The sequence below is a fragment of the Cynoglossus semilaevis genome, chromosome 10 (genome assembly GCF_000523025.1).
Source record: "Cynoglossus semilaevis isolate Cse_v1.0 chromosome 10, Cse_v1.0, whole genome shotgun sequence".
NCBI lineage: Eukaryota > Metazoa > Chordata > Actinopteri > Pleuronectiformes > Cynoglossidae > Cynoglossus > Cynoglossus semilaevis.
Window position 1 is genome coordinate 12,062,423 of NC_024316.1, and position 15,983 is coordinate 12,078,405.

A 15,983-nucleotide genomic window follows, 5' to 3' on the forward strand; every position below is an offset into this window, starting at 1 on the left:
TGGAATACCTGTGACAGAAAGTCACAGAGGAAGTCAGGGCAATGTTCTGCATATTGGTGCTCAAACATCTTTGTTTTTCTGTATGTGTTGGAGAAGCAGCTTAACAGTGGACTGTGTATAAACTCTCAGCAGTGGCCTGCTGTGGCCGTGGCACATGTAGCTGGAGGTCACAGCGTTAGTTGGCAGTGAGCTGCCAGACCAGGCGCCCTGACGCCATGTCTCACACCAGCACTGGGAAAGTGCTGACAGACGCACAGCATGGGAGGTGAAGGTGGAGAGAGAGAGAGGAGAGAGAGAGAGAGAGAGAAACGAATCACAACACAGCTATTAAAACTTCATATAATCGGGAAATTAAAATATACATATATAATTTTTCTGAAACAGACTTTCGCTGTGTTGGTTGCTCCGGTTACATAAACTCGATGACAGTGGTGCTGTTTGCAAATCGGGCAGCGATGAGAAGCAATGGTTTAAGTTTAAGCCGTATTCAGTGGCTTCACTGAAACGCTGAATATTCTTGCACGAGGTCCGTGTGAACGCTCTTCATCTGGCGCCGTAGTTGTTGCTAATCATAACGCAGCCGTGTAAAACAAGTGACTCAGGACTTGGCGTCTACAATGCAGGACATTAATATTCAGTGACATTTTAATATCATATGATGTGGAACCAAATCAGACAAATAAGTATCTTAATTTTATTCAATACACTATCTGTGATATCACATTTAGACATAACATCTAAAGGAGGTAATATCTCTTTTATATTCACATTTTTTTTCTACTTCCAGATTCTTTTGTCTGATTTGCCCTGCTGCACACTCCGTGGAATAGAGACACAGTGAAGACCTCTGCGAGGGGAGAGCTAATGAATAAATACAGAAGTAGATACAGGAATAAATAAGACAGAAAGGCTGTTCCACTTGGCCTTCCCTTTCTCCCAGTTGTTTTACTGTTAGGAAGATTGACAGAAAGTCAATAAGTAAAAAAACAACAACTGTAAGTCGTCCATATTGCATTTTGGTTGTCTGCTGTTCTGTGTCATGATTTTTTGTTATTTGGCTTTAATAAAAATGATTTGGTTTCAGTAGCGGTGTGTTATTATTATTTACCTATCCAATACCTTTTGTGGAAAACATGCCAATCTGTTAAACTGTTAACTGACATTCTATTTTATTCTATAGAGGCCACTCATAAACAGTAAATATTGTCGAAAGATACACTTTGTCAGAAGTCATCCAAAAATGTTGTCACCAATATTTACCAAATAGCCACATTTAAGTTAAAAGACCAAAAAACAAGTTTAAAGTTAGCGTGTAGCTTTTTTAGCAAAAAAATAGAATAGAAAAGAAATTAAGCTAAAAAACCTAAAACAAAATCCCAAAAACATATGTACGATGACAATAAAGGAAATTCATCACAACAAAAAAGCCTCTGTTAGAAAGAAATATATTCTGCCCTGCAGCTGACCGCCCTCTGTTAATACTAATGGTTTTGACAGGGAGTTATTGAACAGAATACAACTCTATGTGGAAACAATGAACTTCCAAAGCCAACGCCCAATCAACAACTGCTGACTGTTGACTGTTGCCACGGTCAACACGTGTAAACAAGGCCAAGAAAATATTCTTCAAGCAAAAAGCTTCTGTAGAAATCTATAAAACCTCCCAGCTCACTAATTAGTACTTTAAGGGAGAGACATTTCCAGTAATTTCACACTGTGCATGACCCCTTACTGGCACAAGGCAATGACACAGTTGCTCAATAAAGCCAAAGGAGAAAATGTCTAACGCTGGAGGAGTACAGTTGCTCACTCAGCAATGATATCTGTCTGTGGTTCTACAATGACAACGACACCTATATGTAAAATATGAGACACTTGGATTAAACATAGAGCTGAGATGCAAAGGGCAAAACAATTATTATGGTTGGTATTTATGTGAATATAACCATATATAATCACAAAAATTTAGATCAGCTTCAGTTTCAGGATAGGTACCGACTTTTGGCTTTTATTTTAAAGTTTACTGTGTCACACTTTAAAAAAAAGTAGTTATTTTAATCACTATTGAATTACCGTCTCAATGAGCAAATAAATAAATGCGATAAAATGGACGACCACACGAATGCTACACTGTTGGTGGTCGGGACAGTTAGTTGCAGGCAAGTTTGTTAGATTAAAAAAGTAATGAATGATAAATAAAAAATGGACAGAATCTCCTTTTGCAGGTTTAAAACAAACCCTAAATGAAACGTCATGGTGTTTTTTTCTATTTTTTCCTTTAGTTACTTTTACTAACCAGAACTTTTCTTGTATAGATCATGTGACACAAACTCTTAAATCTCAGTCCTAGTACGGTCTGACAAGAACCGTATTCTTTGAAGACCATTAACCACCACCAGCACCTTATGTTAAATTCAACATGTTGTTTGTTTCAAACAGCTTTCTGTCCCTCTGAGTGGGTCAGAAAACAGAAAAACAAAGGAGACCTGACTGAGAGATCCAGTCAAACCCTCTGACAGTAAGACTTATCGAACAGTCTGGAATTCTTTATGCCTTCCTCTGTAGTAAACAGCCTGTCTTCCTGTTGATCTACTGAACAGTGTTGGACTGATTCACCACTGATAAATTACTGAGCCAGAAGTAAATAATTTGTTTGTTTGTGTGGATGGAATCACCCATAAGAGAAACTGATGAAGTAGATCATGTCTGCGACACTGAAAAAACTTTTCATTCAATAACATAATAGCTTTGGTGGAGGGTTTTTTTTCTCATTCATTTTTTTCTAGGTAAAGGACACGGACAAAAAGTCGACGTCAGTGTGTGTAACTTATAAAATCCACAGTGGTTGTTGGGTAATTACCCAGACTCTCAGTCAGCACTTTTCGATCAAAGCCTTTGTTATCTAAGGCCAACTCTAACAAACACCAAGGTAAGCTTTGTTCTGCACTTCGGTCAGGCACCAAACCCCATGGTGCTGCTATCAAATATTTAGCGCTGAGGATGAAATCTATAAATCAGTGTTAACAAATCCGAGTCACAATCTACAGTGAGCGAGACAAGCTTTTGTACTTTCCACCTCGTTGTCCCGTAGTGTTTTGGCGGAGCCACACAGGAGCTTAAGGTATCAATATCTTATTGTGATTACTGGGTTAGATCTGTGGCCTGGCTGCTTCTCCTCTGGAGTCCAGGTGCTCCGTGCTCCTTCAGCAGGGTTTCACAACTTTCACAGCTTTATACAGAACTAAATAACTATTAGCATTAATCTAGAAAAAAAAGCAGGTGAACTGGCTGATAATGAACCTGAGGGAAAACGACACCAGCCTCTGTAGACAAACAGACCAAGCCAAACAGGCTGCTGTTTACTGTTATACAAAGTCATAGTTTACTAGGAATTATAAGGTAATTTAGCCCATTATGTTTTATGGTGACAGTTAACTTACTGGATGGCACGATACATTATGGTAATGGTAAAAAATATGGTTATGTATTTGCAACATCTCATTAACGTGTGCTTGTTTAGTTTTTACAATCAACACTTAATCTTTCAGTAAGTAACAAGTCGGTCCAGTGGCGTTCTCAGACCCTACAGCAACAACTTGTATCGTCTCTCATAGAGGTGAACAAATATTCCAGAACCAGACTGCTATAAACATTTCTACACAAAATGTTCACATTACTGAATGATAGTGATGATATCATTAGTGTGTCTGACTGAGATAAAATAGTCAGTTAGCCAGTGTTTCCTATGGCGTGAGCCACATTAGACTGGACAAGAAGAGAAATGAAAAAGCAGTGGCAGGACCCAGAATTAAAGAGTGATATCTCAAAACACCTTCCTGAACTAATACATTTTTTCTGCTGCTCAATAATGAACTGTTTTGAAATGCAACTCAATATTTACATATATATATATATATTTTCTAAATCAGCAGTGGTCTGAAGATGAGGCAGAGGTGTTATGGACAAAGTTAAAAAATTAAAATCACATGCAGCATGTTACCTCAGACAGAAGCTGGATAAAAATACACCAGAGAGTTTTTGGCAAGTTTGGTAAGTCATAGATGAGGCAATGTCACAGTTTAGGGCTAAGTTCTTGTCAGAAGTTTATAAGAACTGGTCAAAACTGGTGGATAAAACATGTATTGCTCCATAAAGAAGTTCTTTCTAGTCAATAAGTCAGTCACCAAGCACAACAACAAACCTAAATACCCTGAAAGGGCCATCGAGCATATAGTTAAATATAAAAATAAAAACAGGAAGCTGTTGACTTTTTGTTTGTAAACCACGTCTGTATTTCATCAAATCTGTTCACAAAGAAAAGTCAGAGTCAACTAAAATCTCAATTATTCAAGAATTTTAAAAGCTAATTTTTACTATCTAGTAGCCATCCTAATGGGTGAGACACAATGGGCTACTAATGGGTGAGACACAAGGCTGCCGCGAACCGTGATGATGTGTAGATGAGACAGCAAAGATGCACTCACACATGCACACAGAGGCCCTGTATTTTTTTGCATCCACTGGCCAAATCCAATTTGTTAAGACCCTTCTACGACTCACTTACGAAGCTGCGGTCAATGGAAATAAGATTTCCGTGATTGGACATCCCATTATCCCGTTCGTCCAGACCTGCACTAAGGGATAAAACACGGCTGAGACGGATGCCCGGGACAGACCGCAGTAGAAGCGGCTCCAGTGAGTCCGCCGCCTTTCAAAGGGTAAAAGCTTGACATATTAGTCATAAGTGTTCTTTAAATTCATTATCGTCTTAACACGCCGGCGGCACAAGTGTCAGGGGGAGGGGAAAGCCGTTCAAATGAGGTTAGTGGATCCATTTTAAGCTTCACAAGTTGCCGTGCTGTCCACCGTGTCACACGCAAGTCTCAGGAGATGAAAAACATCCTCCAACATAATGAGGTTGCACAAGCTGCTTATTATGCAGCTGGGGACTGGCTGAGGTTAATCAATGAGCAAATTCTGCATTATATCTGTCTATGGCACATCAGGCTGTTTCTTATGTCAGTTCTTTCATGTTTGAAATAAATCAGTTATTAAGAAGAGCCTTAGGTTTAGTCTTAGAACGTTGGCTACTGAAGTAGAACGATAAAAAGTCAGAAAAAAGAAACAGTCAAACATCTGTGTCATGGATGACACCACAGCCATGGTGACAGACGTCAGTGATCAGATCAGCCTCACCTCTTTTTCATGATACTGTATTGCAACTCGTCCTCTTGTTTGATGTGGGCATTATCCCCACTAGCCCGCTCACTGCCTTCACTGTCGTCACTGCTGAAGATGGAGGCCAGCTCCTTCTTAGGCACACGGTTGGGAGGAAGGGGAATGGTGCGTTTCTCAGCCAAGCGTCCACGGTTCTGGAAAAAAAAGGGACAGAACTGTGTTAGGGACAGAAACGTTCCTGGATTGAATAGCACACACTGATAAACAAAGACTACAAATACAATTTATTACAAGGAAACATGTCACTGGACAAACTTTAGAATTTTTTAACAACTTTTTTATACTAAAGTAAAGTAAGCAGAAAACTTTTTTTTACTTAAAAGGATTTGCAAAATAAAATTTAAAATTTTCATTTATTTGTCATAAAATAATTTATGAAAGGCAAAAACTTGTTCTGCAGCAAAAGTCCATATAACATCCTCAGAAAAGAACAACAAGGCCTTATGTCTATGAATAGAACTTTGAAAACTATTTCAGTTCTGTTATCCGCTGCATTTATTCTTGATAATAAAGTGTTCCGTAGAAATTTACAACAACTTGTTAGGGGCAGAACGAGCAGCTAAGAGAAGTTAGGTTCTTTTCAAACTTTTAAATCCTAAAACCACAACACATAATGGCAACGTTCAGAAGAAAGACAGAAGAAGAAAATACAAACAGAGGGTTACACTGCTGCAGATTAGTATATGGTACTATATTAAAAAAATAATATTAATAACCTTTAGTAAATATTATAGAACCTTTATTAGAGCCTGAAGGGGTCACTGCAGATCATGATGGACCTCTTAATGAGATGGAAGAGACAAAGTAAGAGATATAAAAGATTGGGCCAGATTAGGGAATTATGGAACAGCATAAGAATAACAGGATTACTTGGTTTAGCAGACGTGAGTTTGTTTGGAAAGAAAATGAAAAAGAAAAAAAAAATCACTGACGCTCTTGGCCTCACAGCAGGAAGTGTCTTTTTTAGGAAAGTGGACATGTATTTGAAGTAATGATAACCCCCCCTCCCCCCGCCCTGTCTGCTCCTACGTCACGAGTCTTACTCCCGGATGCCTTCGAGCCCTCTAGCTATGCCTTCCACCACACGCAACCCTGCTCTCCACTGCTGCTCCCTGATCCCTCCTTCCTTCGCTATTTCCATCCCAGGAGGTGCAGCAGCATGAGTGGCAGACAGGGGCAGGAGGAGGGATTTAGGGGCTCCTAGCCAAGAGGCAAACAGGTGCAGCCCCTCTGGAGTCTCTCAAATGGCAGACATTAAAAAAAAAGTTGAGGGGAGAGACAGAGGCAGATGAAAACATCCCCCAGGATGAGCAGGCCACAGAGTTCTGCACATTTCTTCCCACTCTCTTTTTTCATGCCTTGCCAAAAAAAGAGGTTTTTCGTCTTTCTTTCTTCCTGTCATGGGTTTCTACAAGTTCTGCTCCAGTATTTGAGGACAGTGGATGACTTTCTTACACTCCTGCTACTGTTTCACACCGTCTGGCTTTGGGAAGGAAGTGCCCAAACTCCAGTGTTGTGTTGGTGGGACACAAACTAATAACTATCTAGAAGCAGCTACAGTGGCATGACAGATACATATCTTTAAAACAGTGGACTGTATGGAGACCACCCGGTTCTATTTTCACTTTGGCCACAGTTAATATTACGTAAAGTTCAAAAAGATTGAGGACAGACAGATGCTGTGACAAACTTTGATAAGTTGGACGAGCTGAGTGACATTTGACAACATTTTTACTTAGAAAAAATAATTCTACACACCGACATTTTAAATACCATCACTTGACGTGATGGTATCAAACAGATACCATGTTTGATACTGCATCAAACAGATTTTCACAGTAATCGCTGCAGTTACTAATAAAGCTTCCTGTGAAGCTAAATTGTTTTTGTCCCAGATAGATGTTTCAAGACGCACTATCTATATGTCTTTGCCAACTGTATTTTTGGAGTAGTGGGAAATTACTAGTTACTACAATGTTGACCTGTAATCTCTATTCAGGGATTTTTTAAATTATTTTGGACTACACAAATTTAAGTGACTTGACTCCTTAACTTCTTTCATTAGTGGTCTATATTTTAAAGGGGTTACACCACAGCTATCAGTCAGGAAGTTCATATTTCAGTCAGCACTTTAATACCAACAGTTAAGCCTCACTGTTGAACCCTGACTGTTTACTGTCCTTGTCCCTGTGCACAGATATAAAAGAGGATTGACTTTATTCACAGAAGTCTGTTGAACCCCAGTGTGACTCGTTTTTATCCAACGTTACACCAACACGGGTCAGAAACACAAATGCTGGTCAGACTTTAATTTCCAAGTCCTTCTAGAGTCACAAACTTATCAAAAAGGGAGAGCAGAGCAGCAGACACGCAGCAGCTACTGAATTCTGATCAGCAGAACATTCTCACTCAGAAGAACAACCAGTGGACACATTTGTCTCCCAGTCAGAAGAGAGTATTTGAGGTGAGATAATGAAGTAAACTTTCAGGTAAAACACAAGTACACAATGCCAAATAAGTGTCACAAAAAGACACACACATACACAGACACCCCCCCTCCCACAACACACACACCTGTTTCTTAGAATTCCCCTGTATGGCAGGGGGATTTTACTTGGAGCATGCCAGCATTATAGAGTACACTAGAATAGTTTGTCTTAGAGCAGTCGTGACTATAGTGCTGTGTGTGTGAGTGTGTGTGAGTGTGTGTGTGTGTGTGTGTGTGTGTGTGACCATGTAGACAACCACCCACATGGCCATGACATACTCAGGCTGACAGCTCCCCTCCCCCTTCCCCCTGTCCTCCCGGAAAGCCCCAATCCTTTCTTTAGTGGCACTGACGCAGAACTGGGGGCGAGCTCCCACTGCTTCCGGCAACACTTCCGCAGCACGGGGGTTCGGCTCTGTGAAACAAAACACGGAGCAAAGCACACACCCCTGGAAGCCCACGTAAGAGCACCGAGAGGAAGGGCGACTGAACTCTCAGTCATGCACATGCACACGCACACACACTCACACAGTGTTGAGTTGAGGAAACCTTACTGTGTGTGTGGTCAACCACCTCTTAGTCTTGGAAAAAAGTCTCTCATAAAAGTCCCACTAAAAGCACCTCTCTATGAATATTGCCTCCCACGTCTTCTGCCTGATAGTCAGGACATATATATCTGGGCTTCACATTCACACACATAAAAAAGGTGCCATACAGGCAGACGCTGACCACAGTGTTACAAACTGGCCAACGAAAACGTCTAAGAGATACAGCTTCACAACTTCTGACAAAAGTTGTATGTTATGTATTTTAACAAAAACATTAACAATCAAAAACACCTGACCCTGTAATAAAAAAAAGACTAACTGATTTAAGAATATAAAAAGGATGTATTCACATCATCTTCTTAAGGTTGTCCCCTAAATTAAATATCTGGTTCTAAATAGTTTCACTCCTTTTTTTTTTACTTCTTGTGAGGCAGAAAAACATAATATTTAAAGGTACAATTAGCAACGGAGGACAGCTTATGATGAGTGCAGAGTGCAACACCTCTGCTCACCTCTTCCTTTCTCTGGACAGTTATAGCATTTCTGTGGTAGCTGTAGCACAACAACACTAATGCAAACACTCTTCATCACTCTCTGTGTCTGGGTTCTATATCACAATGCTAAAAGTACACCTAATAATGCTGGTGTGGAAACACAGCAGTGCAAGAAGGTGGCCAGGCCTGTCTAAAGGTGTGGAAAAGAAATATAAATACAGGGAGTTAAAGTGATGCCTTCAAAAGGTGTTGGACACCTAAACCATATTCACAGTACAGCCTTGTCACAGATCTACTTTGGTGTTGCCTGGTGTATGATCACGGTCAAATAGACACAGTGGCCAGGGATCATCTTCATGACTTCAATAGTGCAGGCCAATCAGAGACCAGGACCAAGTGTCAGTGGAAGAAACACAGTGAATAGGGCCTTGCGGTGATTCAGTGCTTAGAACCGTTGCATAACACCAACGATGTGTCTTATTGAGGCACGTTGTCTTTACTCGTTTGGGTTCTTGAACCTTCTCTAAAAAGTTAATTGCACAGTTGATATAAAGAATAACTTTATAACAATACTAGGGACACGTACCATGATATTTCTAGTCCGAATCAATCAAACACCAAATATTGTCGTAGTATTCAATGCACAGCTATTGCTAACGCTGAAAGTCAAAGGAACCGTTAGCAAAAACACCTGGTGACGATTGTTCTTACTTTAACAACCACACACTTCTGTGAAACACATTTAGGGCAGTGTCTAAAATCCTGGTTTAGGGGAAACAAATTAGTCTCGTAATGAAACGCGACACACATTAGACAGGAAATCCAAGCAGAAATTATATGAAGCTTCTTTTCTTTTTAACTTTATTCAAAAGAGCTCTCGTTTGAAAAGCGCAAAAACAAGGGTCTCTGTTTTTTCTTCTTCTTTTTTTCTCCTTGCATTATTTCTTGAAGATGCAGCGCCCTGCTGTAGCTCCAGCCAGCGTCGGTGAACACACACACACACACACCCATACACACACAATCCACGCTGCGAGGTAACGGCAGACAGGCGCGTGACTCATTAGGCATTCGTCCCCCAGGGGGAACGCTGGGGGGGCGCGTGTGAGGGAGAGAGAGCGCCGCAGCTGCAGGAATGTCACGGGCAGCTACTGCTGTGTGTGTGTGTTTGTGTGTGTGTGTATGTGCGTGTAGGCGGGATGGAGGGCCAACTTGGCGCGAGCACTGGGGGGGAGGGGAAGGTGTTGAGGAGACGACAGTGCAGGAGATAGAGGGAAAAAAATGAGTGAGGGGAGTTTGGGGGAGGTAGTGGAGGGAGAGGTCATTACCGTGCTCACGTAAGTTCTCTGAAACAGGACCAAAAACAACAAATGCTGTGCTGTATCTGTGTGTGCGCCACGTGTGGAAGTCAGGTTCATCACAAAACTCAACTCATGCATTCTTAACTCTGTTTAGTCTCCGTCCTTTATGTTGCTTTACCTCAGCTGGACAGACTCAATTCATAATGTATGAGCTGAACTAAAACAAAAATACAGCATTCCTTGTTCAAGCCTACTGTCACTTTGTACTAGTGTTGCCCAAAAATGTTGTACCAGTTAAGTTGACTCTCTGTTTGACTGTGAGGGGGTTCAACTTCATCTATTTGACCTCAAGCGCATTTGCGATTCTACGTGATGTTGACAGACTTTATGTGAATGGAATCATTTAAAAAAAAAAAATATATATATCTGATCAACATCTGTGAATTTTTTTATTTTTTTTCATTTTAACAACTCAACCAACAATATCTAACTAACCAACAGGTCACCTTCTCAAAGAAAACTGTTTAATATTAAAATTACCATAGGAAATATTAATATATAAAATATAAATATACAAATAATATATATATATTATACATACATATACATCTTATATAGATATATAAATATATATGGCGAGTTATGATTTGACAACATATATGACCGACAAACACCATCCTATCAGAGCACTGTAAAAAGCAAAGCTAACATTATATCTCACATCTTCACTTTTTTCCTCCACACGTTAGTCTATGTAATTTGACTGTAAAATTTTAAGAAGCGTGTATTACTAACATGGCATACTATGTACAAATGAGCCATTATTTCAAAGAAATGCTTTTATTAAATTATGTAAATATTTTCAGTTGTACTTGATTATCTGGTAACAATCAGGAAAGTGCTCCGATATAAAAAAGTCCCTGCCATACCACAAAGCAAAAAGCTAATTTGATTAGAGCTTGTGATCACTAGCAGTTTTTACATATATGACTGACTACACCTTAGTTGTCATGTTTAAAACTACATTGTTATCACCCAAAATATTACCTGTTAATTTACCCTTTGGTTATGACACTGTTGGTGTTAACTAACACTTATTTGCATCCCCTGTATTTCCTGACTTTTCTCGTGTCTGTGCTGAATCTAAAAAGAGTGCAGGAAACCTTTTCATTTTCCTAATGGATTTAATATTCTGCTGTAAGATTTGCTGTGAGAACAGGCTGTGGATAACCAGATATTTTAGCAGAACTACCAATAACTTTTAAGCATAAACGTAAATTCTTATAGAACTCATATCTTTTATCCAAAAACATTAAATGTGCCACTTGTCTCTTGTCTTTATAGCAGGGATGTGCTGCTGCATATACTGTAAAAGTAAGGGTCACTGCACAGCGCAGACAAAAAAAAAAAGAAAAGGACACAAGTAATTGGGCTATCCTGGAAAATTAAGTCTATGTTAGTGTTCCTGTAGGCAGGGTTTAAAATAGCTGCCAAGAGACTGTTCTAGCAAATACCAAAACCATTTTGTTGTTTGTCTGACTCCACATTGACGGCACAACTTTAAACCATTGTTTGCATTTCGGCTTCCTCTCATTTCCGATGTTAAGCCTAATAATGACCAATTCCTTTGTGCAAATACTCCAAGGAGTCTTGGAGTATTCATTTGTGTTTACTCTGTTAATGGTAGAGTTGCAATGCATTTAGACACTGTTATTTGTTACATGCTACAAGACTTCAATTCGATACAGACGTTAGATGCTAGACGTTACATGCTACAAGACTTCAATTCGATTATTTATGATTTTATAACTAAAGTAAAAATGAATCTATATCTAAAAATATCCATATTCTTCAAGAGCTCATTATCACTCCAAACTCAACATTGTCACCGAATATTCCAAATATTTCATACAGTAGAAAAAGTGAAGTTTCTGCTGGTCTTACCATGCAGTCAAACTGTCAGGATAGAACATGGCCATTTTCTTATACCTTTATCCATAATTTATCTTCAATTTCAAGCTTTTTGGGTTGCATTTGATATTTCTGTGTTATTTCACGTTTCTTATGTCTAATTCATATCCTAATGTCCACTTTTAGTTGGGGCTTTCAGTAATCCTCGGTCTAGTTTTCTGCTAGTTTTTTCTTTTATGTATTGTTGAGAAACTCTTATTTGACCTTTTGTTTGCCGTCTGGCTTTGCTATCTTTCAGCAAGTTTAGTTTTTCTTCTGTTTATTTTTATTTTGATAACTTACTTTCATTCTACTGATGCCGGTAATGTTTTTGGTCATTCTTCACTACTGTATTTCTAGCTAACCTTTTGTTAACCTTTCACTGTTAATTCTTCTTATTACTAATATATTTGATAACCCTAACTATTGATTCAAAACAAAGATCTATGGGCTACGGACTGTATAATCAACTGCACACATTGTACTTAGAGGTTATAAAGGTTAACTATATAATTTACTGGACATTATAAGCCCCACTAAGAGACTTTCAAGGGCATTTCAATGTCCATTCGAGGTCTGATTCATAATTTCGCAAATTAAAAGAAAATCTGACACGTGACAAATCTGAAAATGTGTTTGTGTGTGTTAGGTCTCTCAGCTGCACTTGGTTGTTTAAGGTCATGAAACAGAAAAAAAAATGAGAACTGTTGGGCGGACAGGCATGCAAGTCCCCCTGCTCCCCTCCCTGCGCGCACACAGACGCACACACACACAAACACACTAAGAGTGTGTACATGAAAGTGCACACAGACAAACACACATTCTGTGCCTTCAGCCCCTACGTGCTGAGCCGAGCAGGCAGTTGCGGCTCAGTGGAGCGGCACACAGGGCAGGGAGGGAGTGCTGGAGGGGAGGGGAGGGGATGGAGTGCATAGAGGCCAAGAGACGGTGATGTGGAGGGGAAGGTGCGGGGGAGTTTGGCGGCGCTGGGAGGTCAGTGGCGGTGCAGCGAAGCATGCCTGTACACCTCTCGCTCTTTGTCGTTCATGTATTCCTCCTTCCTCCTATACTCCCTACTCTCTCTCTGTCTCTCTCTCTCGTTCTTCATGTTTAGATTGGCCCATTCTGACTTTCATGGTTTGGCTTTAACAAAAAAAAATAACACCGGTCTGTCTCTCCCTCTCTTGTCAAAGACAAAGAAAATTTAAGCTGCGCACAAAGCTGTGATAACTGTGAAAGAGATTTTTGTCCATGTGGTCACAGCAAGACTGACATCTGTCACTGGTCATCACCAAACGCTATCAGAAACGATTAAAGGACAATAAGTTACTGGTTCAAACTTAGTAGACAAAACTTAGTAGACAAACCCTGAATTTATATTTTACTTGACTCAAACGAACATAACTTTACTAAAGATCAAGAACGTAGAACTTGCCTTCAATTAAAAACCGTACCGTACTTCCTGGTTTGGTCTTCTCAACTCTCTGTATGCCTGACATTATAACCATTCGAGGAAATGTTTTTAACCTTCAAGCATTTACACATACACATGTGCAGTCACACACGCACACACACCTCATTGTGATAAACCACATTCTGTTGACAGAAGCTGACTCTATTTTAGCCCCCTCTTGAGAAACTTTGTACATACAGAGAGTGAGGTGAACATCTTTATATAAAAATGAAGAAATAAAGGCTTTACAGGTGCTAACCGGCACCAGGAACTGAGAACAGTAGCAGAAAGTTTGTACGTTTCCACAATGAGAAGCATTTCTAGCAGAGACGGATCTATTGCAGGAACACGAGAACCAGACAGTGAGAAAATCTTACTTAAAATTATTTTTAATTTTGTTCCATAAAAGATGGAATGAAAGATAAACTGATGGATCATAATTTGTAATGAATTCAATGTAACTGGACTGGATTACAGCACAAACCTCAACAATGAACATTATTAATATTTTTTTTTTCATGTTACTGCTCAGCTGGATATAAAACTGCACTAATAAAAGTACTAGTGCTAGGACCGATGACCAGAATCAAACCTGGTACTAACATCCATCCCTCAGATCTTGGAACATGCAGACAGCACTGAGTAACATCTTGAATCTTTCCTTGAGATTTGTTCACAAATAGCACATTTGTATAAGAGTTGCTGTGACACATGTGGTCACAGACTCCAGCGTGGAGGAACACGGACCAGCCTAAAGGCAGATTAGAGACCGCTGACTTGGCTGTCATCCTCTGATCTGCTGCAGTGCATCCAACTTTTTGGTGCCCAATTTATTTGTTGTTACAGGCACAAAATCAACACTGGCTGTCACATGATTGTTTCTCTCCTGTCTCTACTGGTCGCCCTGTGCAGTGACACGCTGCCACACACACACAAATACACATAGTTTCAGCGACAGTGGACACACCTGTACTGTCAGACTTGTTGAAATCATAATTTTGTTCTCACAAACCTGCGTGTCTATTTGTATAGAGTTTAAAGTTGGCCAAAACCTATTACATGTGACCCACACAGGAAGAATTTTTATCCCAGGTGTGAACAGATAGGTGTGAATAGATTACCCAAAATGATGTGAAAACTAGGTCTGACTAATGATGTTAAATAAGTTGACTTTAATCCTCAAGGCTGTAGGTTTTCCTGCAAACTTAACTTGAATTTCTGTGGTTTCACTTTGCAGCCATGGTTCAGCTACGTCCCTTTCTAATACATATGGTCTACGGTTTTGAACAAGAATATTCAAAAGAATTATATTATGAACAAGAACATTTAAAAAAAAAAGATGAAAATACATTTTTCAAAAATACCCGCCTACATGTGAATTTGGGCTGAACAATAACATCATTAGAGGCTCCCCTAATCCCATAATTAATCCAAGACACAGTGACATGAACATACACACCCTTGTGTGTTCACACCCTCCACATAAGCACAACTCTGCCTATGCTGACCCAGTGACCGATTTCACTGTTACCATAGTAACACACAGCCTCATAGCGGAAGTTGTCATGGAAAGGAAGTCGATCTCAGAAGCCGTCACTCAGTGACATATTATATTTAAACGGTGTGTGTGTGTGTGTAGTTATCTGTGATTTTAGTTCCACTTTTTTGCCAGTGAAGCCCTTGATTGGAGGAGGTCTTTAGGAGCCAGAGGAGGGGAGTGTAATTTCCTCACAGCCTCTGCCAGTTCCGCTGAAATAACAGCCGAGGAAGCCCAGCTCTCCCGGGAGAAGACACGTGAACACACACACCACACACAGCAAACAGGCGAGCCAGTCAGCCATGGTGATTACAAATCATTACAAAAATGCACAGGAAAACACAGCTACAGAGCCGAACACAGACAAACACACGAACAAACAGAGCTGTGCATGACCACGCACGAATGACTGTTGTGTTATGAAAAATGATGTGATTCAGCAGCTTCAAACAGCCTCAAAGTGTCCCACTAACAGCTGAAGCTAAAACGATAGCGAAATCACTTGAGTGCCGTAATAACAGGTCAAACTGAGCGGCTTCCTCGCTCTGACATCTCATCATTAACGGCACATCACTCATAAACTGTTTTCATTTCAGACTGTGGGCGAACACTATTCAAATTCCAGACCGTTGAGTGTGGGAACGGTTCGCTTTATGTCGTGTCGTTATAAACAGCTTGTGTCTGGGGCCGACATAGCAAATTAACTTCCATGAGACCAGAGCAGGCAGGTGAAATGTCTCTCCACCAGCTGCTGCACCTTTTTTATGATCGCTTCCCTCATGCCTATAGCAAAACAAGATCACTCAAAGTTCAGCCGTCAAACTTTCAAAATAAATGTCTGCATGAGGTAATTTGTGTCAGTAGGCAGGCTTGTAGTGTGTGTGCGTGCGTGCGTGTGTGACTGTGTGCGGAAGAGAGAGTGTGAGAGGGAGCTCATCAGTGAAGGAGTGCTGGCTGCCATGCCCTGAGGGGAGTCA

At 40.2% G+C, this 15,983-nt stretch overlaps 1 protein-coding gene across 3 annotated transcripts in view; it reads right to left on the minus strand.

Annotated features, from left to right (window-relative positions):
- The window catches only part of samd11 (sterile alpha motif domain containing 11), a 94,553-nt gene that overhangs the window by 31,219 nt on the left and 47,351 nt on the right, over positions 1-15,983 (minus strand). For all 3 annotated transcript variants that reach the window (XM_008318817.3, XM_008318816.3, XM_008318815.3), the window contains one exon: positions 5,197-5,372. In XM_008318817.3, the coding sequence (XP_008317039.1) occupies positions 5,197-5,372 (176 nt within the window). The remainder of the gene's footprint in view (positions 1-5,196; positions 5,373-15,983) is intronic.